This window comes from Lampetra fluviatilis, chromosome 78 (genome assembly GCF_964198595.1).
Source record: "Lampetra fluviatilis chromosome 78, kcLamFluv1.1, whole genome shotgun sequence".
NCBI classification, from domain to species: domain Eukaryota; kingdom Metazoa; phylum Chordata; class Hyperoartia; order Petromyzontiformes; family Petromyzontidae; genus Lampetra; species Lampetra fluviatilis.
Window position 1 is genome coordinate 583,369 of NC_136352.1, and position 26,366 is coordinate 609,734.

Here is a 26,366-nt window from a genome sequence, read left to right on the forward strand (position 1 = left end):
GACTATTTTCAGCTCGCTACGTCATTCCCTTCCCGAGTTACCAAAATCGACCTTGCGTATAAGTGGGTTAAGGTTGAATTTCCTTGAGTAAAAACATCCTATTTAGAAAAAAAAATCTCGAGACCTTAATTCTTAAGAATTTAGTTCAGTCAGAGATTATTATAATTGTAAAAGTGTTCTAACGTGTTTCCTTATCGCGTGTTTCATTAGTGAAATATTTACAATTTAAGAGATTTTTGAATAAGGAAACGCTAATGTAAATCAATATTGCTGAGTCGAATCAACATAGAGTAAAAATTTAATGTTTGCTTGATAACGTTTTTGTGACATTCCCTACAGATTCCATACATTCCGTACATTTCGTTGCTTATACTGGACGAATATTTGTGACAGCAATGCCCAAAAAAAAACAGAACGTCAAAAGTTGTCACGAGCCGAAAGATTGGAAGAGAAAAGATCACAAGCACGTGAAGCGCACAAAATTCAACAAGCTGTTCGACGAAGCAACGAAACTGCTGAGGAAACAGGCGCGACTTGCTGAACAACGATTGCGAACTGCTACAAGACGAAGCAATGAGACTGCTGAAGAGACGATCGAGCATCGAACGTCCCAACGCCTACGAGTTTCAAACTATAGCTATTGAAAGTGAGGAGCCACATAAACGAATTCAACGTGATTTAATTGCTCACCAGAATCGAATTTTGGCTGAAACTGTTGAAGCTCGCAGAGATCAACTCCAGCAGGTGAGAATTCGACAAGGCGCCTCACGGGCAAGAAACTGGCTATATTTGAAGGATAAAGCATTTAATTATGATTCTGAATTTGATTATTCTAACTTTCCTCCAATTGTCATTGGTAGCATGACTTTGAAGTGCACTTTTTGCGATGCGTTGAAGTTTAAAGGCGAGACACCTGGATTGTGCTGCTCCGGTGGAAAGATTTGGTTGCCAGAGCTTCTGGAATTGCCAGAGCCATTGAAGAATATCTAAGCCTGATCCGCAAATACAGTTGCAGTTTTCAAATGACTTCGTTTGGAACATCTGTGCCTATGCCTCAGTCAACTGGATTCATGCCAACTTAAAAAATTCAAGGTCAAGTGTCCCACAAGGCTGGCTCTCTCCTATCACTGCCCAACGAAGAGTCAACGTTCCTACAAATTGACTTTCTTGGCGATGAAGAAACTGAAGCGCAACGTCGTTGTGCTGTGATTCATGGCACCAACAAAAGTTTGATCGCTTCCTTGCAAAATATGCTGCACGAAAACAATCACTACGTTCAGAAATTCAAAATGGCACTTGACGATAATCCAAGTGAAGACCTAAAGATCGTCATTAAGGCAAACAAGAAACCAGCACAAGGCCATGCACGTGTCTTTAATGCACCGGTAGTCAATGAAGTCGCCATCATCATTGCTTGAAATTATTTTGAAAAGCGCGATATTGTTTTGACTATGCGTAACAATGACCTTAAAGAGTATTTCCCAGACGCATATTTCGTATGACGCCTTGCAATATCCGCTGATGTTTTCACGTGGCGAGGACGGATATGCCATCAACATCAATCAAGTTCAGCCAGGAACGTCAAATAAAGCCAACAAAATGGTGTCACCAATATCGTACTACGCCTATCGATTGATGGTGCAATCAAATGAGAACCGATTGCTAAATTTCCGACAGTTACTGCATCAATATTTGGTTGACATGTATTCCAAGATTGAGACTGAAAGATTACTCTTCATCCGATTGAACCAAACGAAGCTTCGTGTCGATGATTACATTCACTTGAAAAATGCGATTGTGAACGATGGCAATGCAGAAAATCACGGCAAGTTTGTGATTCTGCCATCAACATGGGCCACGAAACATGCATGAATATTTTCAAGGCACCATCACCTACGTTCGTCATGGTGGCAAGCCGCCATTATGCATCACGTATACGTTCAATCCGAATTGCAAAGAGATGGAAGTGAATTTGATTAATGGAAAATCAAAAACGGACCGACATGATTTGGTGGCAAGAATTTTCCAGCAGAAGCTCATCAAATTCATGAATGTTCTCATCAAAGGCGAAGTTTTTGGCTCGATTAAATATTGGCTTTATTCCGATGAGTGGCAAAAAAGAGGTCTTCCACATGCATACATTTTTATTTGGTTGACGAATGGACTCAAAATAAATAAAATCCACGACATCATATCTGCTGAAATTCTCGATCTTGACACCAATAAGAAGCTTTACGACATCGTCATTAAAAACATTGTACATTTTCCTTGAGGCACTTTGAAGTGGCAGTCTCCATGCATGAAGGATAAGATGTGCAGCAAGACATTTCTGCGTCAATTCATCAAAGAAACTCAAACATTAACAGATGGCTACCCATTGTATCGTCGCCGTGAACCTGAAGACGGTGGACAAACGACAACCATCAAAATGAAGTTGGAGGATGTGGAAATTGATAATCGCTGGATCGTTCCATGTAGTCCTTTGCTTCTAAAAATGTCCGATGCCCACATCAACGCTGAGTGCTGCAACTCATATTCTCAGGTTTTTTCGGTAAAGTCACGTAGGCAAACATCAAAATTAATGAAAGTAAAATAAAACAAAACAAAAATAATAATAATTTTATTTTACTTTCATTAATTTTGATGTTTTGCCTACGTGACTTTACCGAAAAAACCTGAGAATATGAATCATTGCAGTCACGAAAGCTTCAAATCTAGAATTGCTGCAACTCAGTTAATTCGATTAAATACATCTTCGAGTATGTCCACAAGGGATCCGATCAAGGAGTTTTTACTACGACACGTAACAATGCCGAAATTGATGAGATACCAAGCAGGCCGGTACATCTCCAGTAATAATAATAATGCAATTTATAACGCGCTCAAATTTGCGGACGTAACGGCCGCAACTCAGAGGCGTGGAGCCAAGCTCAGAGTCGCTCGAAAGCATGGTTATAGAGGTGAGTTTTTTAAGTGTCTCTTGAAGGAGGCGATTGAGGTGATGCGAATGTGCAGAGGGATAGCGTTCCAGACTGATGGGGCTGCCACCAAGAAGCGGCGCATAGACATGACCATCCTGGATCTTGGTATCAAGAGGAGGTCTTGAGTCACGTTGCACAGGCATTTGCCGTGTGCTGAGCTGCAAGTTGTCAATAATGAAGAAAGGTACAGTGGGCAGGCAGATGTGAAAGCATTGTGGCAGAGGCAGGTGATAATTCTAGATTTGAAGCTTTCGTGACTGCAAGGAATCATATTCTTAGGTTTTTTCGGTAAAGTCACGTAGGTAAAACATCAAAATTAATGAAAATAAAATAAAACAAAAATCACGACGTTTCGGAGGCAACACAAGTCTCCGTCATCAGGTGGGACCGTCACAGCCGAATTAGCTGCATCAAGTGAGGCAATGATTCAAGATGTAATCCCTTATAAGCAAGTTGAAGGGGGGAAGAGAGGGGGGGGGGGCTCATCAGAATGTGGTAGCCAATGAATGGAACGTATCGGGAGGGAGGGGGGCGGGGCTCAAAGACACGGAGTGCTAAGTACAACGCACTCCGTGCTGTCTTTGAGCCCCGCCCCCCTCCCTCCCGATACGTTCCATTCATTGGCTACCACATTCTGATGAGCTCCCCCGCCCCTCTCCTCCCCCCTTCAACTTGCTTATAAGGGATTACATCTTGAATCATTGCCTCACTTGATGCAGTTAATTCGGCTGTGACGGTCCCACCTGATGACGGAGACTTGTGTTGCCTCCGAAACGTCGTGATTTTTGTTTTATTTTATTTTCATTAATTTTGATGTTTTACCTACCTGACTTTACCGAAAAAACCTAAGAATAGAGGCAGGTGATCTTGTGTCTGACCCTACTGGCGATGGGTAGCCAGTTGAGGGCACGGAGACAGGCTAGTGAGTTGAGACGGGGATGAGTGTGACCAATGAGGACGCGTGCTAGGTTGTTTTGTAGTCTTTGAAGTTTTTTTAGGTTGCCAGTGGAGGTCCGGACTAGTAGTCAAGGCGAAACCCAACTATGCAACATGCCAATGTGTTGGCAATTTCAGTGGAGATGAGAGGATGTAGGTGTCTGAGAGCCTTCAGGTGAAAGTTACATGAACTGATGATATTGTTGGTTTGACGGTCGAAGGATAAAGTTGAATCTAGGATGACACCGAGGTAGCTTAAATGATCGGTGAACCTAATGCTGTGATCGAAGATGTGTACATGTCTTGGGAGTGCTGGTGAGTTGAGACATTATTCTTTGGTTCTTTCGGTAAAGTCACGTATAAAGAAAAAATAATAAATTAAGAGACATTGAGACATTGTTTGGTACCTAACATGATGGCCACTGACTTCTTCGGATTAAGGGCTAGGTTGTGTGCAGTGAACCACTGTTGCAAGGCGGTGGTACATTCCGAGAGCCTCTCGAATCCAGATGCATTGCTAGAATCGATGGCGGTGAATAGAATAGTGTCACCCGCGTATGAGTGGTGCTTAACACCGAAGCTTGCGATTAGCCGGCCGATCGGGGAAGTGTAGGCTGTGAAGAGCAGGGGACCTAGTACAGAGCCCTGGGGAACCCCGCATAATGCTTTTGTTTCAGGCGATGTGGACGTGCCCACCCTGACTGAAGATTGCCGGTCAGAAAAGTACGAAACTATCCACTTGAGTGCTAAGCCGCATATACCGAAGTCGGATTTCAGGATGGAAGTAAGTAGCGAGTGGTTGATGGTGTCGAAGGCTGACAAAATGTCCAGACTTACAAGTGCAACTGTGGAGCCGGAATCAATGCTCGTTAGAATGTCATCGAGCCCTCTAGTGAGTGCTGTTTCTGTGGAGTAGTTTTGACGGTAAGCTGACTGGAAGCAGCAGTAGTTTGCGGAGGAGGTGATGTGTGGTTTTAACTGGGCGAGTGCTAATCGTTCAAGGAGTTTAGAGAGGTTTGAGAGATTAGATTGGGACGATAACTGGATGGGTCGTCCGGGTCGAGACTTGGTTTCTTTAACAAGGGAAAAACCAGGCCGGATTTGAGGTTGGACGGAAAACACCCCATATATAATGAGGCATTTGTGATGTTCCTGATCATGATGGCGAGTTCCGGAGCACATTGCATGAACAAGGAACTTGGGAGCACGTCGAGTGGAGATGACTTCAATTGAAGTGATTCAATTAAAGAGAATGCATATTTTGTAGACACCGGCTTTAGCGTAGGTAGAAAGGTGTCTGGGTGAGTGCTCCCTCTCTCCGCCCCCGCCCCCCTCTCTATATTTAAGGCCCCGTCACAGAAACGACCTCTCTCTTTGTGCCGATATGTGTTCTCTCTCTGTGTGTCCTTGTGATGTCTGTCTGCTTGTATGTCTGTCTATAGTTTTCTAGTTAGATTTTTGTTGCTATTTCTTTTATGCCTGATGATGATTGCTTGTGTTGCAATCGAAACGTCGTAATATGCAGTTATTTAATTTATTATTTTATCTTTAGACTGACTTAACCGAAAGAACCAAAGAATAATTTCAGGTAACTTGAACGGGGTACAATGGTGCGGTGTGTGAGTAGACGTGCAAGAGTCTGTAACGGTGATTAGCTTGTTGGTGAAGTAAGTATTAAAAGAGGTCGCAAGTTTCAGTGAGGCCAGTGGATCGCTAAGGTGAGGGACCATGGTGCTACCAGGATGTAGAAGATCTTTGAGGGGTTTCCATAGAATGCGCGGTTTTCTGGTTGCTGTTTTGATGCGTTCTGCAATGTAGGAGGATCGTGAGACAAGGATACGTTTGTTAGTTTTCCTGCAGGCAACTGTAGGCAAGTCGATCAGCAGGTAGACCACTACGGGATCCGATACTTTCAAGGCGCTTCTGGTTCGCTTAGCAATGATGGCGTCTCTTGAGAGCCAGTGAGTGTCATGGAAAGACTGCCAAGCGGTTCGTGATTTTAATGGAGCCAGTTTGTGCAGCACCGCCCTCATGTCAGCTTCTAGTTCGAGAGCACAGACAGTTGGATCCGATGATGGGGATGATATTGAAGGCGAATTTGCAAGGAGGTAGGGTAAGGCAGAAAACTCGATACCCTTGAAATTGCGCGAGTTGTGGGTGAATTTGATGGTGATTGCCTTGGGAATTTGGAGGGAAAAAAGTATGAGGCGGTGGTCGGAGTAACCAGTTTGGAAAACTCCCTGTGCAGTGATGCGTCGATGCTGGTCAGGTTCCACAACCAGGTCGAGCATGCTCTCCACATTTGTTGAGGATGCTCTGGTAGGGCCTGGGTTTGTAATGACCAGGTTATGGCAGGCCAAAGTTGACTCCAGGTGACTATCGAAGCGGCACGACGCATTTTCGGATTTCTGATCCACGAACGATACCCAACAGTCGTGCATCTTCATGTTCACCTCGAAAACGGTCAGTGCATCTATTTTAACCAAAGAAAATTGCAAAATCTCCTGGCCAATCTACCAAACACAACATTGACAGTATTCTTTGAGCCATGCCAAACAGACGATTTTGCAAAAACACTGCTCTATTACGAAGTTCCGAAGTATTACACATGGGACAAGTTAAATAAGTCTTCAGTCGACGCAAACAAGGTGCAATTGTTGAAGGACATGTCAGCATTCGATCTGGCGACGCTCTTTGCCATGTTTACACAGTCCACATGAGAAACTTCGATTGCTACTACTTGAGAATGTTGCACAAAGTCAAAGGCCCAACTTGCTTCATATCATGCAGCTTGCCTGGCATTGGAACTACTAGAGAACGACAATCAATGGGACGAGACAATGAAGGAAGCGAAGGAATCGGATTCACCATCAAAAATCAGAACTCTCTTCGCAGTCATCCTGTTGTTTTGTGAACCATCAAATCCTAAAGCACTTTGGGAGAGCCACAAAGACTGCATGTGTGAAGACATTTTGAATAGACTTCGACAAGAGAATCCTCAAATTACTTTGGAATTTCAGTTTTCAGTTTCATTTATTAGGTACTAGCTTTACTACCCGGCTTTGCCCGGGGCTTGGATTAACCACGCCTGACCGCCTTTGTCCCCCCAGTGGCGATGTTCACACACCACACCAGTTACTCGTTTGAGGCTGAGTCGACCTAGGGAAGGCCCAGGACTGGTTCAAATAATCGTCACCGGTGGTGGCCATGAGCGGGAATCGAATTCCTGTCGCCGGGTTCGTAGTGCAGCACACGAATCGCTACGCAGTCGCTGCCCCCCCCCCCCACACACACAAAGGATAAAGACAAAGATCCTCCGTGTAGCCTGTGAGACTGTAGGGCAAGTGTTGTTAGCAAGCACCTATGAAGGCTGGCACGCAACACGAGGGGGTGGCTGGGCAGCACCACGCTCGGCCGCCTTTGCTTCCCCAGTGGCGATGTTCACACACCACAGCACTTACTCGTTTGAGGCTGAGTCGACCTAGGGGAGGCCCAGGAGCGGTAAAATAATCGTCACCGATGGTGGCCGTGAGTGGGAATCGAACTCAGGTCGCCGGGTTCGTAGCGCAGCGTGCCAAGCTAGTGCTTGATTTTCCACTTCTAGTTTTAGTTCACTTACTTTAATCACAAGCCGTCTGACATTGACATGTAGAACACCAACACCTTTTCTACCAGAAAAATCTATGTAATCATACGAGTTCTTTACATTTGGGCCAGGATGAAGCTCAATACCTCCCAAAAATAAGAAAAGTAGAATTAATAGTTTCGATTTGAAGCTTTCGTGACTGCAGGGATTCATCTTCTTGGTTCTTTCGGTAAAGTCCTTCTACGTGACTTTACCGAAAGAACCAAGAAGATAGAATTAATAGTTTGCACAGGTATTGTCTGTGAAAGGATTAACAGCGGCAAACATTGGACGAATAGCAGCAGCTCGCAGATGGCGATATTTTTAAGAGCAGAATGAAGTTTGTAAGGAGTGCTGGTGAAGTAATTGAACAGAGATAGGGTTTAAAATGATACACTGATGGAGTGTAGACGTGTATATAAGCTGTTTCATTAGCAGGTGTCGTGGCATATTGAGCAACAAGTATGGATGAGAAGTAACGAGGGTTGCCGGTGGTAGAGTTGAGTGTGGCACTAGATATGCCCGGGAGGGATGGCAGTAGGATACACAGCAGGAGAATTGCCATCTTTAAAATATCAAGGGTACACGCAGTTTAACACAAGCGAAAAAAAATACTTGTAGGCCAAACGCGAGAAACGTCTTGCCGCACTCGTCACACATGCACGGCTTCTCACCCGTGTGCTTGAGTTTTTGGAGATGAGCACCGCCCTCAATGTGACATCAGAGCAAGAGATCACTATTGATCATAGCATTGGAGGTGACGCGGAAGAGGGTGGCGCACTCATTGACAGCCTTTAGCTTATCGCTTGTTGTATATGTTGGGTTATGAAATTTTGATGAAATTAATGCTTGCGATGATGTTAATGTGTGCAGTTGTAATAATTTGGCTCAGTTTCGATTTAAAGCTTTCGTAACTGCAGGGATTCATCTTCTTGGTTCTTTCGGTAAAGTCACGTAGAAGGGAAGTAATAAAATAATAAAAATAAAACATAATAAAACAATTCTCACGACGTTTCGGCCACAACGCAAGCAGCCGTCCTCAGGCGAAGAATGAGACATTATCAAGCTAGGAGCTTATATAGGTGTAGCGAGGAGGAGCGCCTTAACAAAAGAATGTGCATATGAAGAGGAATTTAGCATACCAATGGGCAATGCGTAGGAGGTGGGCGGAGGGGTTTCAAAGTCCCATTATGCCCATGCATTATGCAGGATCAACAGCACCACGGGGGGGCGCAAGGAACAGCGTTAATAAAGGAAAGGAATGTTAATGATATGTAGCTGCATTTACCAAACAACCATGTAGAAAACCAAAGTAAAAAACTACGTAAAAAACTAAAATATAAACTGATACTTACTATACTCTACAATAAGCTGAGTTACTAACAACAAATAATAAATTACAATTCTACGTCGTAAGAAGTATATAATATACTTCCATCTAAACTTTATTCTCTTAGCATATACAGTACTATATACTGCCATAGATAAACCCAACATTAAATTATATACTGTATTGCTGTAAACCACCCTATACTTTATACATTTTAATATAACACTATGTATTATTCAACTCACCATAATGTGTATCGAAATGGTTTATTACGTCCTTCCAATGATTGCTAAGCCTGAATCCATCTTCTCGGTTAAAATTGTCTCTGTGTTTGTATATGTGGATCGCCTCATGAACGAATCTCTCATGATAGCCAGATGGCTTGCAGAGAACCTCCGTCTTGGAGAAGTCAATGTCATGTGAGCCCACTGAGTTGTAACGGTGGTCTGCCACGGCTGAGGAGTTTGTCCTACCGTGTTTTAGATCAGCTTTATGTTCACGAATGCGGTCTGAGACGTGTCGTTTGGTTTCCCCAATGTAACTGCTACCACAGAGGCAACTTAGTTTGTAGACGCCAGGGTACTGTATGTCTGGAATCACATCTTTTACAGACGGTACCAGATCACGGATTTTATGTACTGTGTTGAATCGGACCTGGATCTTGTGTTTAATCAGGATTTTGGAGATCTTTTTTGTGACCCCAGCAATGTAGGGTAAGGTGATGGTCTTGAAAGGCTCCTCAACAGGATCCTTCTTGATGGTTGGAGTGATGGCTTTGCGGAGTGTGTAGTCGGAGTAACCATTAGCCTTAAGAGCTTGGCGTACGTGTTTGAGTTCACTGGAAATGTGTTCATGGTCGGAGATGCATTGGGCTCTATGATATAGAGTCTTGATGAGGGAATTCTTCTGGGATGGATGGTGGTGGGAATCCAGTTTTAGATAAGCATCCGTGTGGGTGGCTTTCCTGTAGACAGAGTGGCTCATTGAACCATCAGGTCTCCTTTTGATTAGGACATCCAAAAAGGGTAGCTTGCCATCATTTTCGACTTCCATGGTGAATCTGATGGCTGGGTGTATGGAATTGATGTGGTCGAGAAATTGGTCTAGAGCAGGCCGGCCATGTGGCCAGATGACAAAAGTGTCGTCTACGTACCTCTTCCATAAGGTCGGGCGTAGAGTGGCAGTCTGGATGGCGTCCGTCTCAAATTTCTCCATGAAGATGTTGGCTACAACCGGAGATAGGGGGGAGCCCATTGGGGTGCCCTCAATTTGCTTGTAGAAGGTTCCATTCCAGGTGAAGTATGTATTGGTTAAGCAGTGTCTCACCAGGGGGGGTACCCCAGCATTTAGTCCTTGATGAACCAAGTCTTCAATGATTGCGATGGTGTCAGGCACAGGCACCTTGGTGAACAAGGAAACCACATCAAAACTGACAAGCAGGTCGTCTGGGGACAGGGCAATCCCCTTGATTGTCGATACCAGGTCAGTAGAGTTTAGTACTGCAGAGGTGGTTTTTCCAGTGAAAGGCCGTAGGATTTCGGACAAAAAACGAGCCAGTTTGTAAGTGGGGAGAGTTGATAGTAGAGACAATGGGACGAAGGGGTGTATCTTCTTTATGTATCTTTGGCAAGCCGTACAATCTTGGTGGCCTGGCTGCAGAAGGTTTCAACGAGAACTGTTTGGTCTGATCAATTAATGCGGTTGAAGCAGAAATGATGTTGTTGGTTTTGGAGACGAGGCTGTTGGTGGGGTCTCTTTTTATTTTTGTATAGCTGCCATCGTTGAGTAGTTCTTGAATTTTGTTGTATTCTATTTTGTCCATGATGACAGTGGCATTACCTTTGTCGGCTGAGAGGATGACAATGTCATCCCTCTTTTTTAATTGAGCTAATTCAAAACGCTCATCTTTGCTGATGTTGCTAGCTGGCATCTTAGCGTTTTTGAGGGTTACAGAGATTTCAGATCTTGCTACGTCTGCAGCGATGTGACTCAAGCCCTTGAGAGCTACATCTACTCGAGCAATTATATCATTAACTGGTATGTGTCTAGGTGTGACTGCAAAGTTTAGTCCTTTAGCTAAAACGGATTTCAAACCTTCAGAAATAGGACTGTTACTGCGATTAATTACGACTTTGTTAACATCTAGCTTTTCAATGTGTGGGTCCGGTTTCTTGTTTGAGAGGCGGTTGAATTTGGAAATCAAGTTGTCCTTACATTTAGTCGACATAGCGGCAGCTGAAGAGGCAGTCATTTTTTCCACGTGTTCCCAATCCGATGTGGACATTGTTGCACTCAAAGATAAGTGTGATTTGTAGAGTGTCTTGTCTAACTGATCTAGTTCGGTGCGCGTAAGTCTGATTTTCTCTGAGATAAGAGCTAAGCTAGTTCTAGACAGAATTCGTTTAGCATTAGAAGAAGTTACAGCAGCAGATGTTAGTGTAAATGCGTTTGGTATTACCTTAGAGTCGCGGCATCTCTTCAGAAAGGTGAGAGACTCGATTAGCTGAGCCTTCTTATCCCGGAGCTTGTTGAAGGATCTCAAAGTTACGTGGAAACCCTCCCCGTAGAGGCGGTTAAATTTCGATTTAAAGCTTTCGTGACTGCAGGGATTCATCTTCTTGGTTCTTTCGGATTCAGGCTTAGCAATCATTGGAAGGACGTAATAAACCATTTCGATACACATTAGGGTGAGTTGAATAATACATAGTGTTATATTAAAATGTATAAAGTATAGGGTGGTTTACAGCAATACAGTATATAATTTAATGTTGGGTTTATCTATGGCAGTATATAGTACTGTATATGCTAAGAGAATAAAGTTTAGATGGAAGTATATTATATACTTCTTACGACGTAGAATTGTAATTTATTATTTGTTGTTAGTAACTCAGCTTATTGTAGAGTATAGTAAGTATCAGTTTATATTTTAGTTTTTTACGTAGTTTTTTACTTTGGTTTTCTACATGGTTGTTTGGTAAATGCAGCTACATATCATTAACATTCCTTTCCTTTATTAACGCTGTTCCTTGCGCCCCCCCGTGGTGCTGTTGATCCTGCATAATGCATGGGCATAATGGGACTTTGAAACCCCTCCGCCCACCTCCTACGCATTGCACATTGGTATGCTAAATTCCTCTTCATATGCACATTCTTTTGTTAAGGCGCTCCTCCTCGCTACACCTATATAAGCTCCTAGCTTGATAATGTCTCATTCTTCGCCTGAGGACGGCTGCTTGCGTTGTGGCCGAAACGTCGTGAGAATTGTTTTATTATGTTTTATTTTTATTATTTTATTACTTCCCTTCTACGTGACTTTACCGAAAGAACCAAGAAGATGAATTTGGCTCAGCTTCGTTTATCCAGAGTTGTCAATCAGGATAACACGATTATCATCGATTAAACGTTTACCGATTATCCTAGCGTGTGTTATGATATTTAAGGTCACAGTTTCAGATCTCATCACAGGATACAGTTATCAAGAATAAGATAGTTTTGCATGGACTTGGAAGGAACACTCGATATGCTTCTGCGATAACAATTTTATTCTAAACAAACACGTGACATTCTATCATGCAGGTCAAACATGCGTCAATAATTCATGAATAACCAAACACTTATGCATTTGCGATATCATGCATTCGATTAATATGAATAACTAAAATTCTTATGCAATTACGAGACTATGCGTTTGACTAAAATGAACGAATAACTCAAAACTCTTATGCATTTATCGAACTGAATGGAAAAAAACCCCTCCTAACAGTTGTAACCTCTACCTTTCCACCAGGCCTCTCATTAGTTCGTTTTTGTATCGATCACAATCGGCGTTGGCCGAGTTTGAAACAAGCATGACACATTTCGTATGGCGGTAATATAGCACTTATTATACCCAAGAGGCGAAAGTACCTGTCAATAGATTCATCGGCAAGTACCAAATCCTTTTTAACGGAATGTTTGATACAATGATGGGTGAGGCGTGTTGCGGGAGAGCTAATCTGGCTCTGTTTTAATTAATTCTTCGGCGAGACTCTGGCAAAGAAACCGGTTTGACAAGATTTCCTCTGTGTTTCCTTGAGTCTGTATGTGGGAAGCGATACGACCTCTCTGCTGTCTGTGCGAGCGTCAGCTGAGACTTTCTCCGCTGTGAGGTGAGCGGCGGCGCTCGTTCAGAAGACTTTGACTCTTTTTCTCCACGGCGGGATGACGAGTCGGTTTTGGTTGATGCGGGTCGATCTGGGTGTCGCTCGTTGTCGCTCGGTGGCGCGCGGTGGCGCTTGCTTGGCGCTCGCTTGGCGCAAGGTGGCGCAAGGTGGCGCAAGGTGGCGCAAGGTGGCGCAAGGTGGCGCAAGGTGGCGCAAGGTGGCGCAAGGTGGCGCAAGGTGGCGCAAGGTGGCGCACGGGGGCGCACGGGGGCGCAAGGTGGCGCAAGGTGACGCACGGTGTCGCTCGTTCAGCGATCTCCGCCTTTCCTGCGGGTTGTTCGCGGGTCGTCACTCTGACGAGGAGCGATGCTTCGTTCGTGGCAGGGTGGACGTTGGCATCTTTGTTGGCTTCACTCGCAGCTCTGCGACTCAGGGTAGCGATTCTTCTCAGTTGGTGCATACCTCGGCTTGTAGCGGCACGTCGCTAACCCGCGAACCTCGTCATTCATTCTGGATGACGAAAACTTCTTCGTTGTCGGCGTTGAGATGAGATGGGGCCCGTGGCCCGGACGATGTGGTGGGGCCCGTGGCCCGGACCATCCGTGATGGGGCCAGAGGCCCTGACGATCTGTGATGGGGCCAGAGGCCCTGACGATCTGTGATGGGGCCAGAGGCCCTGACGATCTGTGATTGGGCCAGAGGCCCTGACGATCTGTTATGGGGCCAGAGGCCCTGACGATCTGTGATGGGGCCAGAGGCCCTGACGATCTGTGATGGGGCCAGAGGCCCTGACGATCTGTGATGGGGCCAGAGGCCCTGACGATCTGTGGTGGAGTCGAAGCCCGGACGATTTGGTGGGGCCCGTGGCCCGGGCGATCTGTGGTGGGGCCCGTGGCCCGGATGATCTGTCGTGAATGGATTTTCCTTCGGTTTATATTGGAAAATTCCACTCGGCTTTCGAGTTGTTCAAAGGCTGTGTCGTAAAACCCTCCTGTGTGTGTGTCCGTGTGTTTATTAGCTTTGAAGACACAGCTGTGTCGTTCTGGAAGAAAGGGGTGGGGGCCTCGTGACGGCACCACCAAAGTTATCCATTAGCCAGACCGATGATTCGCGTCGAGTTATGTCCTCGCGTGTGCAATTTTTTTTTCTGTCCGTGTTGTGGGGAGACAAAGATGGTTGTTTCTACGGTGGAAGCACCCGGCGCATGCGCTTATTTATTTATTTCTGAGAGCGTGTTAATTTCCTTTGAGCCATTGCCCGGGAGTTTTATTGGTGTCATTTCCCGGCTTTGTGCCTGCGTGTGGAGATCCTCTCGGAAAGACAAAGATGGCCGTGTTGCTCTCTTTCATGCCCTCTTTCCTTTGAAATGAGGTATGCGCACATCTGTGGGGGTGTGGGGGCCTCTGTGGGAGTGTGGGAGCGTGTCCGTTCCCACGTTGCCGCGTCTATTAAAAACGATATTATGTGTTGGCAGAATAATTCTTAAAAAAATAATATTAAAAAAATTAAAAAGGGGGTATACACACAACACGCTGCACTTGGGCGGCAGCTTAAGGGTTTCTAGGTCGTTGAGCGAGCGCTGGAGGGCGGGTCCGTGCTTGCTGATCAGGTCGTTGCATGTGCTCATATCCTCGAGCTTGGAGGACAGTGAGCGGAGGGTGGTCTGCAGTTCCATCTTGTTGGCCTGTGCACCTGATTTCTCATCGCCCGAGTCATATGCTTGAAGCATGCTTGCAGAGCCAGCCCTCCTTCACCACCGTCACCTCCGCCATGACGTCGTAGTCCCTGTGCCGTGGCTCTCTCGGTCTGCTCAACCACTCCGCCACAGACTCTCCGTGCACTTCACACGAGCATGAGCGACGTGACTTCGGGAGACAAAGGCGGCCGGGCCTGGTGCTACCCATACACCTCCTCCTGTGCCATGCTGGCCCCCATTTATGTTGCTCGGGAACCGTCGTGGCGATGTCACCGCCACTTAGCGGCAAATTTTGGTTGTTGTCACTGTCTGTGTGTTTGTGTGTGTGAGTGTTGAGTTCAATATCTGCGCGGTTTTAAACATCCCAGAATTCACCGATGACACCTATATGAGGCATTTATTATGATTGAAGATAAAGCAAGCAGTGAACATGACTCGAGAAATGCTTCAAGAGTTGTCATATGACTGACAAAATGCTGGATTACGTCGCGCAGAACGAGCCACTGTTGAATGCAGAGCAACAAACAATTTATCAAGAGGTTCTACGACGACATTACAGCAATGAAGGCGGAGTCATTTTCATCGATGCGCCACGGAACCGGAAATACTTTTTTGATCAATTTATTGATGGCCCGCATCAGAGGAGAAAAGAAGATTGCACTTGTTTCATCTTCTGACATCGTTGCAACGTTAATGATTGTTGGACGAACAGCGCATTAAATGCTTCAAATCCCGAGTGACTTGGTCCATAATGAAGCGCCTGCTTGCAACATCAAGAAAGGAAGTGGAAAGGCCAAAGTACTGCTGGAAGCTAAAGCGTTATTCTGGGATGAAATCTCGATGATGCATAAGCACGGATTTGAGGCAGTCAACAGAACACGGCAAGACATTTGTGGCAACAAAAATCTTATGGCGGTTTGATTCTTGTCCTTGCTGGTGATTTTCGCCAAACGTTTCCAGTGATTCCAAGAGGCGCGATGGTTGATGAGGTCAAAGCCTGCCTGAAATCACCACAGCTTTGGAGAGACGTCACAACAATGAAGTTCACGACCAACATGAGAGTTAAACAATCTGATAGCTATGACTTTAATCGTTTTTTCTGAGTATTTGCTCAACATTGGCAACGGCAAGGAAGCAACAAGGGAAACTGTAAAATTGAAGCTCTCCGAACAATTCTACAAATTTTGTCTTACTCTGAAGATTCTCATCAATTGCGTGTATCCAAACATCGGAGCAAATCTTCTGAATCACAAATGGCTTAAGGAACGTGCAATTCTGACACCACTAAACGTTAAAGTGCTTGAAATGATTCAAGCATTTTCACGAACATTCTTCTCCATTGACAAATGTACGTGACCCAGACTCCGCCCCCTCTTTCCTTGCTCGCATTACATGACCCCCCCCCTGATGAAAAAACCCAGCCGTGCCCGGCTGCAACAGAACAAAATAATGCGATCAAATTACAACCATCGGGCATCACCAGACAACGGAGATTATAACAACACAACAACAACAAGAACAACAATTAACGAAAGGAAAGGGACTTGGAACGCGTGCGGGTCGCCGGCCCGTCCCGAACGGGAGGTGGCCCCCCCACAGACCGCGACCGCGACAGGGTTTTAAGAGCGGCGGGATCGGAACCGCCCGCCGCTGTTGGAGGCCTGTCAATACCAAAGTCCCGTTCCCCAGAGAGACCCGTCGCCGGGGTCTCCCACAATCGCGTCCGTGGCGGGGTTGGAGGGGCAGCGGGGTCAAGTGTCCCCGTCGCCGTGGTAGGCCCACCCGGAGCAGGATTCGCTGTATCCGTCTGTGTCACGGTCGGTTCGTCTGTAGAAGGTACGACAGGCGCGCTTGCAGGTTGAACAGGCAAAGTCAGAGGCGCGTCGGATGCAACAGACACCGGCAAGGCAACATTAGGAGATGACGCATCCTTCTGCGGGGCCACGTAAGGTTTCAGCCGAGACGTATGGACGTACCAGCGCCGCGATCCGAACTGAACACGTGCGGACTGTGGGCTAGGAACCTCAATAAGCTTAACCGGCCCCTGGCATGGTTTGTGCAACTTAGGGGAGGTCCCCGCCCGCACCTGCGGGCAGTGCAGCCAGGCCATGTCCCCCACTCGCCAGGGGGATTTCCCAACCGAGCGCCGAGCGCAACGTTCGTTCCGGGCCTGGGTCTTGGCCGTAGCCAATCGGGCCCCCTCCCGTGCCTCTGCCACGCGACGAACAGCGTCCTGAATGTACTCGGGGAGAGGCTTAACAGGACCCTTCGCCCCCGTACCCAGCTGCACGTCCACCGGCGGCACATTCTCGCGGCCATACATTTAAAAAAAAGGTGAATACCCCGTCGACGCATGAGGCGTCATCCGGTATGTGGAGAGTACCCCAGGGATATGCAAATCCCAATCAGCCTGCTTTTCGCTAACCGTGTGACATAGCATGGCCGACAGGGTCCGATTTAGCCGTTCCACCATGCCATCCGTTTGCGGGTGGTAGGGAGACGTCCGAACCTTCTTGGTTCCCAGTGCAGCACACACCTCAGCCAACAATTTAGAAGAAAAATTCCGCCCTTGGTCCGTGAGCAACCTTTCCGGCGCCGCTTTGTCCATTACATATCCGAACAGGAACGCGTCCGTGATAGACGCCGCCGACTGGTCGGGTAAAGGCCAAGCCATCGGCCAGCGGGAAAGATATTCCACCCTGACCAGCAAAAATTTATTCCCCCTAGCGGATGGCAGGAAGGGTCCCAAAATATCCAACGCCACCAACTCGTTAATCCGAGACACCTGTATGGACTGCACTGGCGGCACATATGGGTAATTAGGCGGCTTCCGCCGGGCACATTCGGGACACGCCCGAATGTGCCCGACGACATCAGTCGTCATGCCGTGCCAGAAGTAGTCCCACTGCAACGTCAACAAGGTTTTCTGCACCCCGAGATGTAACAAAGTCTCGGAGTGCAGAGTCCGAACCAACTCATACCGTAACGACGACGGCACCACCAGACGCCATCAGCAACCCATCCCGGCGTCCCACCGGACAGTGGTCCCCCCGTCCCTTTCGCAGCCCGACCCCGCAAGGCCCCCAGCGACTCATCAAGCAATTGCTCGCGAATCCATACCGAGCGTGGCAGGTTCAAAACCCCATCAACCGGTCCTGGGCATACGGGAGCCTCGGGCACCTCGACAGCTGACACAACAGGCCGAGGGGGTTGCGGAACCCGCGTACACCTATTCGTACCCGAAGCGCAAGCGCAAGGAGATCCCTGCGGCAATCATGGAGAGTGCGTCCGCGTTCGCGTGACGCGACCCCATCCGATACTGAATTTCGAACGAAAATTCCTGCAGGGTTTCCAACCATCGTGCCAATTGGCCAGACGGTTGGTCAACTCTCAGGGCATATTGCAAAGCCGCATGGTCCGTGCGAACAATAAACGTACGGCCGTATAGATACGGCCGATATTGGCGGAGAAAATGCACAATAGCCAATAATTCGCGGCGAGTAACGCAGTAGTGGGTCTCTGCCGGAGACACCACGCGGCTACCGTAAGCTACTACACGTTCAACGCCGCCCTTAGACTGTGACAGAACGGCCCCAATCCCGGTGTCACTAGCGTCAGTATCCAGAATAAAGGGCCGATCAAAATCTGGATAGTCCAACGTCGGTGCCGTCGCCAAACGATCGCGTAGGCCCTCAAACGCCGCTTTCTCCGTCGGCCCCCAGCTGAACCTCCGGCCCTTCGCCGTAAGGAGGTGCAATGGCCTAGCGATCGTAGCAAAGTTCGGAACGAACCTGCGATAATATGAAGCGAATCCAACGAACCGACGTATGTCCCCCACTGTGGCCGGAGTCGGCCAGTTATGAACGCACGCCGTCTTCTCTGGGTCCGTGGCCACCCCGTCTGCACTGACTATGTGGCCCAAATAGCGCACAGATCGTTGCAGTAGGTGACACTTCTTGGGCTTAAATTTCAAATTGGCAGAGCGCATCCTAGCAAACACCGCGTCCAATCTCTGCAGATGTTCCTCAAACGTGCGGCTGAAGACGATAACATCATCTAAATATATCAAACATGTCTCCCACTGCAAACCCGTTAACACAAGCTCCATCAGCCGCTGAAAAGTGGCGGGGGCAGCATTCAAGCCCATTGGAAGACAATTAAACTGAAATAAGCAATGCGGTGTACGGAAAGCCATCTTTTCCCTCGAGGACTCGTCCAGGGGAAGCTGCCATAATCCCGACGAGAGGTCAAGCGTAGAAAAAAACTTCACCCCAGACAAGGCATCGAGGGAATCATCCATACGTGGCAGGGGGTACGCGTCTGCAACCGACACTTTATTCAATTTGCGAAAATCGACACAAAATCGCAATTTCCCATCCTTTTTCTTCACAAGGACCACCGGCGCGCCCCACGGACTGTTGGACGGGGAAATAATGTCAGCAGCCAGCATATCCTCCACTGCGCCACGAACATGATCCCGCTCCGTCGGACTCAACCGATGCGGGTTCATCCGAATCGGAGCGGCATTCCTCGTATCAATATGGTGGGAGAGCAAGGAGGTGCGTCCCAAGTCGAAATCATCCGAACTAAAAACGTCGGAATACCTTTCCAACAGCGCGCGAAACGCGGACCGTTGGTCCCCAGTCAAAGACGCGTTTTCCCGGCACAACTCGGCAATCCACCGATCGTCCTGCGCCGTGGAGGCCGAGACCCCCCCTACAAGGCCCCGGCAGTCCCGGTCGTCATGGGCCGTGAAAGCCGTCGTAGCGCGAGCCAAAACCGTTCCGGCCGGTACACTAACATTATCCGCACTTCCATTCAACACTTGTAAAAACGGAGGCTGACCCGGCCGGACAATCGTCTGTGCCCCGACCAGCGTCGAGCCACCCGTTATAGCCATGGACGGCGATAACAACACACCCGCCGCTCCCTCAATGCCAGGCACCGGTTTCCGATACCGCAAAGGAATAATCATCTGCGAACCAGGTGGAATATCAACAGATACCTCGGACAGCGCCTGTACCTGGCAGACAGGAGCAGACTGGCCCCAGGGCGACGGCAAGAATGACATTTTCCGACCCCCCGGTAATTCAATACAATTGTGATCCACCCTTATTTGAATGGGCATTTTTGCCAGGAAATCGCTCCCCAACAAACAGGGCACCGCGAGGGACCTGGAAATCAACACGGTCCCTGAAGCTGACACCCCCCCAATCGATATGCTGGCATCCACCTGGCCCACAATGCCCATACTTCCCCCGTCCGCCGCTATGCAAGAGTCATAAACCGGTCGCACCCGCCCCGGCGGAATGGCTAGGAGATGGAAAATCACATCGGAGATAATAGTCGCGGACACACCTGAGTCCACCAAAATGCGCACATTGACCCCTTGGATCGAACCAGGCAAAGTGAACGACCCAGTAGCGGCCGCCACCACCCTCCGTGCCAATTTCCGCCACTGCGTCAGCGAGCGACACGGGTCAGTCACCGCCCCCCCGTTATTAATGGCACACGGACCGCGCGGCGATGGTGATGCATGAGATGACAGGCCTTGCCGGATGTCTGATGCGTACCGACTTGCCTGTTGTGGATGGTCCTGCCGCGTCGCGTCCGTGGCCGAAGCCTCCTGCTGGGGCGGCCGTGGAATGCGAGCCCAGCATTCTCTGGTGAAGTGGCCCTTACGCCCGCAGCGGAAACACGCCAAGTCAGTTTGCCGTGCAGCACCCCGGAGCGCAACCCCGCTCCCCCTCGAGCAGGCCACTGGGTGGATGCCGCCGTCAACTCCTCAGGACCCCTGTCATCTCGAACGTAGACAGCCTTCTTCGTTCTTCGGGTCCCACCCCGTCGCACCGCCTTCGACGGTGGGGCCCCCCGTCCAAGCCGACACCTGTTTCCACCGTCGAAGGTTAAATTGGGCATCCAGGCACTTAGCCGCCGCCCGGGACGTTAACTTATCGTGCCCGCACACCGGCATGGGGATGCCCAAGTCCCTGGATAACTCCAACATCTTGCCCAATATCAGGGGTTCCAACAAATCGGGCTCCGTCTCCGGATACGCAGCCATAGCTAGCTCCATCACGGCGCCCCGGAATGCCACCGGCGATTCTTCAGGTGCCCGTTGCCGCTGCACGAACCTATGATGAGCATCGTCCGGGGGCTCATATGCCTCCGCCATTTCTTCAAACACCCCTTGTAGCGTCCTCTTCTTTTCGGCCTTGATGGAGCGGAAGAACCTGACGGACTCGTCGTCAAGAAGCGTTGGCAGGACCTCCAAGGCTTCCGCATCCGTCCATTTCGCGGATCGTACAGCCGCTTGAAAACGACAGGCGAATGCGCTCCAATCTCCGCCGATGGAGAACTCTTTGACAGTCGTTAGACGATGGCTGCGGGTCCCCGCTCCGCCGTCTTCCGTCGATGGTGATTCGTGCGGCAGCGCCAAGATGGCGTCACTCCGCAACGTGTTCAAAATGGCGGCTCCCCGCGGTGGAGGCAGCAAGATGGCGGCTTCCCGCAGTCGAGGCAGCAAGATGGCGGCTTCCCGCCGTTCCTCCCCAGCCACGCCCAAGATGGCGGTTTCGTGCCGCGTGTTGGAGAGGGCTGACAGCGTCGGCAAGGCCCCAGTCGGATGGTCCCCGCTTGGCCTCCCCGAACTCGTCGTGGGCGTCACCAGGGTGCATAACTGCGTTAAAACAGCCTTCAGCGACTCAAGTTGGGCCGCCACGTGTCGCCATCCTTCGTCGGCGTCCACCAACATGGACGGACCTGCTGAGCTGGTAACATCCTGCACCCCCGGCGCGTCGCTCGTCCCTGCGTCGCCTCCTCCTTCCATCGTCGGTAGCGCCACCGCCGGAGGAAGATCGTCTTCAGAAGATGGTGCAGGGATGTTCTTTCTTCTGAGCTGTTTCGACATGCCGTTTCACTTTTGACATCAATGTAATAAAGGACTCTTCAGACAGTGTAGGTCTCCGTTGTCCTTTATTCGGGTTCTTGTCTCTCTCTCCCCTGCGGCGTCCTCGCTCAGACCCGCACCTCCTCCACCGTGCACCTTGCAGCCACACCGCTGCTCCGCTCCGCAGCCACACTGCTGCTCCGTCTGCAGCCACACCGCTGCTCCGCTCTGCAGCCACACCGCTGCTCTATGTGCCCCGCACACTCTGCTAGCTCTTCACGCCCGGCTAGCTTCCCACACTCCACTAGCTCTCCTCCGCTAGCTCTACTCCACTAACTCTATCCCACTAGCTCTGCTGTGCCCCACGTACACCACTGGCCAACGGTGCCGTGGCCTCCCTCCACGTGGCAAATGGCGCCACCCTCTCGCCACTGCCCAGCGTGGCCTCCCCCTGTTTCCATTCCTTCTCAACTCCCAGATCCCTTCCGGTTCTCCCCCTAAATCCTCTCTCTCACGTGACCCTGACTCCTGCTTCTCACGTGACCCAGACTCCGCCCCCTCTTTCCTTTATCGCATTACATAAAGATGGAAATTATCCTGCTATGTTCCATTTTGCTATCGTTCCCGGCTATATCTAGTGTGACAATCAACTACACCACCAGACACCCATGTTACTTTTCGTCCAAAATTGTTGCTCACTATGCCACTATACCAGCAAATGAAACAGCGTATTGTCACTTCTACACTTCTTCTTTGTATCCATTTCAACCATATCTCTGTCCCATTACTTCACCGGCACTCCTTCCAAACTTAATTCTTCTCTTAAAAATATCACCATCTACAAGTGGCTGCTATTTATCTAAGGTTCGCCGCTCTACATACTGTCACAGAAAATATCTGTGCAAACTATTCATTCTGCTTTTCTAATTTATGGGAGGTATTGAGCTTCATCCAGGCCCAAGTGACGACATCACATTGATCCCCTCTATTTAAGACCGAATCAGGATTTTCTCCACAATTCTGGCTGTCACCTGATGAGGGTGGTTGTAATTACCGGCACAACATCGTACTCGAATTGTAAATGTTTTTGTGGTTTATTTTCCAACACACCAGTTAGTCCTGATCTAGTAACCATTTGGCATATTTTGTTGAAGTGACAAACCTTACTAATTGGCTGTGTCGGGTGGTTGCGCGTTGAAAGATGTATTCATATTTACGTGATCAAACCCAAAAAATCACTATTATGGGTAACAACTGTACATCGTCAATCAGTCCTTATGACTTTTAAACAATTGTGGCTGGCGTGGTTATGATTTTCAGTGGTTGTGTTCACTGTCGAGGGTGCAAGGGGGTTCCAGTTAAAGGGATTCAGGTGTTCTAGAGTTGTAACGTTTAATTTATTACAGTGCATAGTCGTAGCGTAGTGACAGCACACTACACGCAACCACACACTCTTATTTAAAATTATTGCACACTCTCAAGAACATTCACATATCCCCCACACATGAGATGCAATGCGCACTAGCATACCTAATATACATTCACACGCGGGCGTTGTGCACACCAAATACTGTGAGAGTCCAAACAAGGTGAGCTTCGGGTAAAGACTGTATATATTCACTTTTTTCGCACCATACATAACCAACCATGCTAATCGGAGGTTCACTGTAATGCATATGTAGGATCTGAAATACACGCGCCACACGCTCTGTGGGTCTGTTGCTATGCAAGCAAGCAAGGGTACAGTAGGGGGTATTTGAGGACGAGGTTGTTGTTGCGGAGGCGTGAGAGGAGACGCGTTAAGTGGCGGAACAGGTGGTAAGGGCAACCGGGGATACGGGCCGGTGATTGGTTAAGAGGGTGATTGCTTAACGACTGGCGTCGCCCAGGTGGGGACAACAAAGTCACGTGAGGCTGGGGGCCTGGGGGGCTAGGGGAAATTGAGGGGTGAGATAATTAATAGGGACTAATTGGGGTGGATATAAAAGGATAGCGTAACGGAGAGAGGGGGAGTCTTGGTCAGAGTCTTGGGGAAGCTGGAGTCTTGTTAGAGCTGGAGTCTGGAGAAGAGTTGGAGTGACGGTGCCCGGAGTAGCGGAGAGCAGGAGGAAGGGAATACGATAACGGTAGCAGTGGGGAGAGAAAGATAGGTCAAGTACAGTAGCAGCGGATAGAGGAGACAGAGTGAGGGGTAGCAGTGGTAGCAGTGGTAGCAGTGGTAGCAGTGGTAGCAGTGGTAGCAGTGGTAGCAGTGGTAGCAGTGGTAGCAGTGCATCAGAGAAGATACGGAGCAGGGTAGCAGCGGAGCGACGGACCCTGGGAGAGCTGGAGAGATAACGGAGGGACATAGAGCGCGTTGATGGCGGATAGCGTGGCGGAGCGAACGGGTGGCCACGGAGCGGTGATGAGGAGCAAATAAACGGGACGAGAAAGACAATCCGAGTACGAGTCCTACACATACGCACTGGGAGCGAGCCTTCTCCTCAGGAGCCCCTAATTCACTGAAACATTACTTCAAAAAATATGTTTAACATATTTTACTATATTGACTGAGTAGAATTGTCTAAAACACTGAGCAGGTGGCTTTGGTTATACTTGTGGCGTGTGCCCATTGGCTAGTTGATCCCATGGAGGGAATATAAAATACTAGAGGGGCCCAGGACACGTGAATCAGGAGTGTGAGACAATGAGGTTGCCGCATTCAGCTTATTCACAGGCTTCACTCATTACATGAATGCATACGGGGGTAGGCATCATCCAAAGAAGAGCTTGCTGTACATATGTAGTAATTGAGTGCAGAAGTGAAATGTGTCGTTAAAACCTGCCACAGCCAACTAGCAAGGGTTGTCAGTAAACAGAACATGCCAATTCGTCACTAGCACAGCACACCGGTCTGAGTACGACTTTTCGCCAGTAATAACAACTAGCTTCATCAGACGAAAGCCAAATTTGTGGAGAGGTCTTGCTGTTTCGTTTCTTATATAAATGCGTAGATGTGGTGACTACGCTTCTGCGCCCTTTTGCAATATGGGGTGGGGGCGGGATTACTGAGGCAATGTAATTATGCATTTGCATTATGGGAGCCCTTTGAACTTGTCCTTCCTGTCTATTGCGTTTATTAAAATAGCTCTACCAACGGCAATCCCTATTGAAGTACGCTGCCCTTTGTAGGTGTAGTGGTGATACGCGCTGGCAGGAGGGATCGTGAGGCAGCGCGTGGTGATTGGTTACATCGAGTGGGTGCTCACATCGCGGTCCGCATAGGCTCCGCCCCCTCGGGAGCGGAAGGCTATGTAAGGCGATGCGCGATGGCACTCGGGGGGTTGGTAACCAGTGAAGACAGAAGACGGAGGAATAGATAGGCCCTGGGACCCCTAGCCCCGCTGCCCTTGTAAGGGCCGGGGTTCTGAGAGGCTCAGAGGCGAGGCCTTGGGATTCACGGTCCGACGCCCTTGTAAGGGCTCGGGCTGTGTAGCCCAGTGGTCGAGACCCGTAGTCTGACAAGAGGGGTCTGATAGCTCCCCGTAGGGAGAGCGTAGCCGGAGAGCCTGAGTCTAGGCAGAGGTAGGCACGCGTACCCTACGGGAGAGACTGAGTACGACCCGAGCCGGGTGTGCGTAGTGGTCTGATAGCTTACCGTGGGGAGAGCGTAGCCGGAGAGCCTGAGTCGAGGCAGAGATAGGTGCGCGTACCCCACGGGGAAGACGGAGTACGTGGCCGAGTCAGGCACATGTGACATAGGTGTTATCTCGGTTGGGACTGTTACGTGTGCAACCATTGTGAATAAAGAGTGCTGCCCCGTCAACTCGTCTCCCGCCATTATCGAAGATATTACAACTGGCGTCAGAAGTGAACCTGTCTTCAAGTCATGGATACAAGGAAGACTCATCGGACTCACGAGCGTGACCGGGAGGACGACCACGACGAACTGGGACAGCGAGCATTGGGAGGAGAGGAGGAGGAGATGCCGACGCCGCAGGACCCTTCACGGCCGCCCGACGATCAGCTGGGGGGGTCCGACGCTGGACTCCGCGACGCACACTCTCGTCTGGCGGAACTACTGCTTGCCGCGGCGTCCATCCTGGCGGAGATCACCGCGTCAGGAGGAGGGAGGACGTCGACGGACGTCGAGAGGGGTCGCGTCGGTGATTCCCGCCAAAATGTGTTGCGCGCCAAGGACTTTGAAAATGGCGCCATTTCTATGGAGCGGTCGTCTTTTGGCAGGAACCGCGAGCAACACGTGATCGGGGACCTCCACTCTCTGCCGCTCACGTCATCAGCGTGCGCTGCGGGCGGCCATCAACCGCACGTGAGGGGGGCCGCCATTTCCTTTCCTGACGGCGTGGCGCGGGAAAATCACCTGTCGGAGGACGACATGGTTTTTCAGCAGCGACTTCCCGCGCTGACGGCCTTCAAAGCTGAAGGGGGTGACTGGGGCGCCTTCCAGCGGAGATTCCTCGCACATCAGGAAATGTCGGGGTGGTCCGACGCTATGACGCTGCGGGCACTGCCTGCGATGCTGGACGACAACGCGCTCGCGGCCTTCAGGTCCGCCCCAAGGTCGGCCCGCTCCACGCTCAAGGCCACGCTGGGCCTCATGGCCAAGGTGTATGGTCCACCCTCCGCCTGAAGCCACCATTTCTACGGGCGACGGAAGGGGGACACGGAGACGGCGCTCGCTTACCGCACAGCGCTGCTGGCTCTTGCAGACGCCGCCTTCCCTCGCATGGACGAGGAGGGGCAGGACGCCATGGTATTGGAACAGCT

General features: G+C 49.3%; 1 protein-coding gene across 1 annotated transcript in view; it reads right to left on the bottom strand.

Annotated features, from left to right (window-relative positions):
* Positions 1-26,366, bottom strand: part of LOC144953548 (uncharacterized) — a 155,260-nt gene that overhangs the window by 100,595 nt on the left and 28,299 nt on the right. The window contains exon 3 of the mRNA XM_078884101.1: positions 23,266-23,284. Within this exon, the coding sequence (XP_078740227.1) occupies positions 23,266-23,284 (19 nt within the window). The remainder of the gene's footprint in view (positions 1-23,265; positions 23,285-26,366) is intronic.